The sequence below is a fragment of the Dipodomys ordii genome, unplaced genomic scaffold, assembly GCF_000151885.1.
Source record: "Dipodomys ordii isolate 6190 unplaced genomic scaffold, Dord_2.0 Scaffold103, whole genome shotgun sequence".
Taxonomy (NCBI): domain Eukaryota; kingdom Metazoa; phylum Chordata; class Mammalia; order Rodentia; family Heteromyidae; genus Dipodomys; species Dipodomys ordii.
Genome location: NW_012267319.1, coordinates 2,102,473 through 2,104,655, shown reverse-complemented (window position 1 = coordinate 2,104,655; position 2,183 = coordinate 2,102,473). Strand labels below are relative to the sequence as shown.

At 55.0% G+C, this 2,183-nt stretch overlaps 1 protein-coding gene across 3 annotated transcripts in view; it reads right to left on the bottom strand.

The window, feature by feature from the left end:
• Ubash3a (ubiquitin associated and SH3 domain containing A) overlaps positions 1-2,183 on the bottom strand; it is a 31,558-nt gene that overhangs the window by 10,897 nt on the left and 18,478 nt on the right. For all 3 annotated transcript variants that reach the window (XM_013027410.1, XM_013027411.1, XM_013027409.1), the window contains 2 exons: positions 1,336-1,435; positions 108-230 (listed from right to left, as the gene is read on the bottom strand). In XM_013027410.1, the coding sequence (XP_012882864.1) occupies positions 108-230; positions 1,336-1,435 (223 nt within the window). The remainder of the gene's footprint in view (positions 1-107; positions 231-1,335; positions 1,436-2,183) is intronic.

Genomic DNA, 2,183 nt, shown 5'->3' with positions numbered 1-2,183 from the left:
CATCATCACCACCACCACCACCACCACCACCATCACCACCATCACCACCACCACCACCATCACCATCATCACCATCACCGCTGTCACTCTCCCGCCTGCCGACCTACCTGCCAGTCTGGCCTGGAAAATCCCGCAAGATGATAATGGTGGATCATTTTCAAAGTCTTTGATGCTGCTGCTCCTCTGGGGCAGGCTTTGGGGGAAGTTCAGGTCTGGCCTGTGGTACCTTCCTAAAGCAGAAACAAGTGTCAGAGCGCATGCTCACCCCAGGGCATCACACACACGTCCCCCACGCCCAGGGACAAGGCCCAGGTCAGCTATGTTACCCATGTTATTTCTCGTGCTCTGCATGTGGCTTCAACTCGAGCAGAAAACATTGCTTTCCGCCAGCACAGTGGGGGGGGGGGTCAATCCCAGGGGCCACGGCTGGGCCTGTGTCCCCGCAGCACCCGGTAAAAGGTCACTCAGATAGTGAAGGGTCACTAAGACAGTGAAGGGTCACTCAGACAGTGAAGGGTCACTCAGACAGACAGTGAGAAGCCGCGTCTCCACGGCTGAGCTGGCCCAGCTTGGGAGCACTCACAGGTTGGCATCAAGTAATTAGGTGACATCCCATGCTTTCTCTTCCTTTCTTTTTCTTTTTTGTTGGTCATGGGGGATGAACTCAGGGCCTGGGCACTGTCCCGGAGCTCTTCTGCTCAAGGCTAGCATTCTATCACTTTGAGCCACAGAACCACTTCCCATTTTTGAGTAGTTAATTGGAGATAAGAGTCTCATGGGGACTTTTCTGTCCGGGCTGGCTTCGAACCACCATCCTCAGATCTCAGCCTCCTGAGTAGCTAGGATGACAGGTGTGAGTCACCGGTGCCCAGCTCTTTCTCATAGCGTTAAGGGCTAACAGGGGTAGTATATGTCTGGCTGGAGTGATTCTCATCAAGTATCATTTGGCCAATTGGTTGAATGCTGGACGAAGAGTCAGGCGTGTTTCTGAGGCCCCTTCCCCCAAGGCTGCACAGCACATGGTTCCACTCGAGTCTGACCGTGATTTCTAAGCTCTGTCAGCCTGGTTCAAATCCTGACACTACCATCTGCTTGATGTGCAGCTAGAGGCCACTCTCACCCGCGAGAAGGGAAACTGAGGATGTCGGGTGGAGGTGGTGAGCTGGTGTCAGAGCCAGTGTCAGGCTCGCACAGGGGGCTGCCCTCCGGCGGCCCCCGCGGGGCGGCCATGCTAGGGCGGTGCTGTTGAGATGTGCAGCCACCTCCGGGCATCGAGTGGGGCCCTCCTGTGTTGGCTCTGCACATGTCTGTCTGCATCCCGTGGGGTCCGCCTACCGTCCGGCGTGCAGCACTGCTGTAGCCAGGACTTCCCGAAGATCTGGTCTACTCGCTCCCCATGCCGGACCACCAGCACGCTCCTCCTCAAGATGGCGGCCTGGGAGCATGGGCGGATGCAGAACTGTTAGTCACTCTCAGCAGCTTCCCTCTGGCCACCACAGCTGGCCTGCAGCAGGACTGCCCCCTACGGGCAGCAGCGGCAGCCATGATACCCAAAGCCTTACCAGGAACCAGTCTGGGGTGGTTTTTTTTCCAACCTTGAATCTCCTGGCACTATGCCAACGTGGAGAAGTGAAATGGAGGACTGTCTCCTCCCACAGCCTGCCAAGGGCTTCTCTCTGTTTCTTCCAAGTCCTCATCACTCCATAGAGACAGGATGGTCTCTCTCTGTGTCTCTGTCTTTCTCCCTTTCTCTGTCTCTCCTTATACTATAAATTACTGTATGATCTATCTGCCCATCCATCCACACATCCATCCATCTATCCATCCATGCATCCATCCACCTATGCATCCATCCAACCTTCCACCCATCCATCCATCCATCTACCTACTCATCCATCCATCTACCCATCCATCCATGCATCCATCCACCCATCTACCCATCCACCCACACATCCATCTATCTATGCATCCACCCATCCCTGCATCCATCCACCTACTCATCCATCCATCCACCTACCCATCTATCTATCTATCCATCCATCCACACATCCATCCATCTGCCCACCATCCATTCATCCATCCATCCATCTACCCATCTATCTATCCATCCATGTATCCATGCATCTACCCACCCACCCATCCATCCATCCATCCACCCACCCATCCATCCACCCACCCACCCA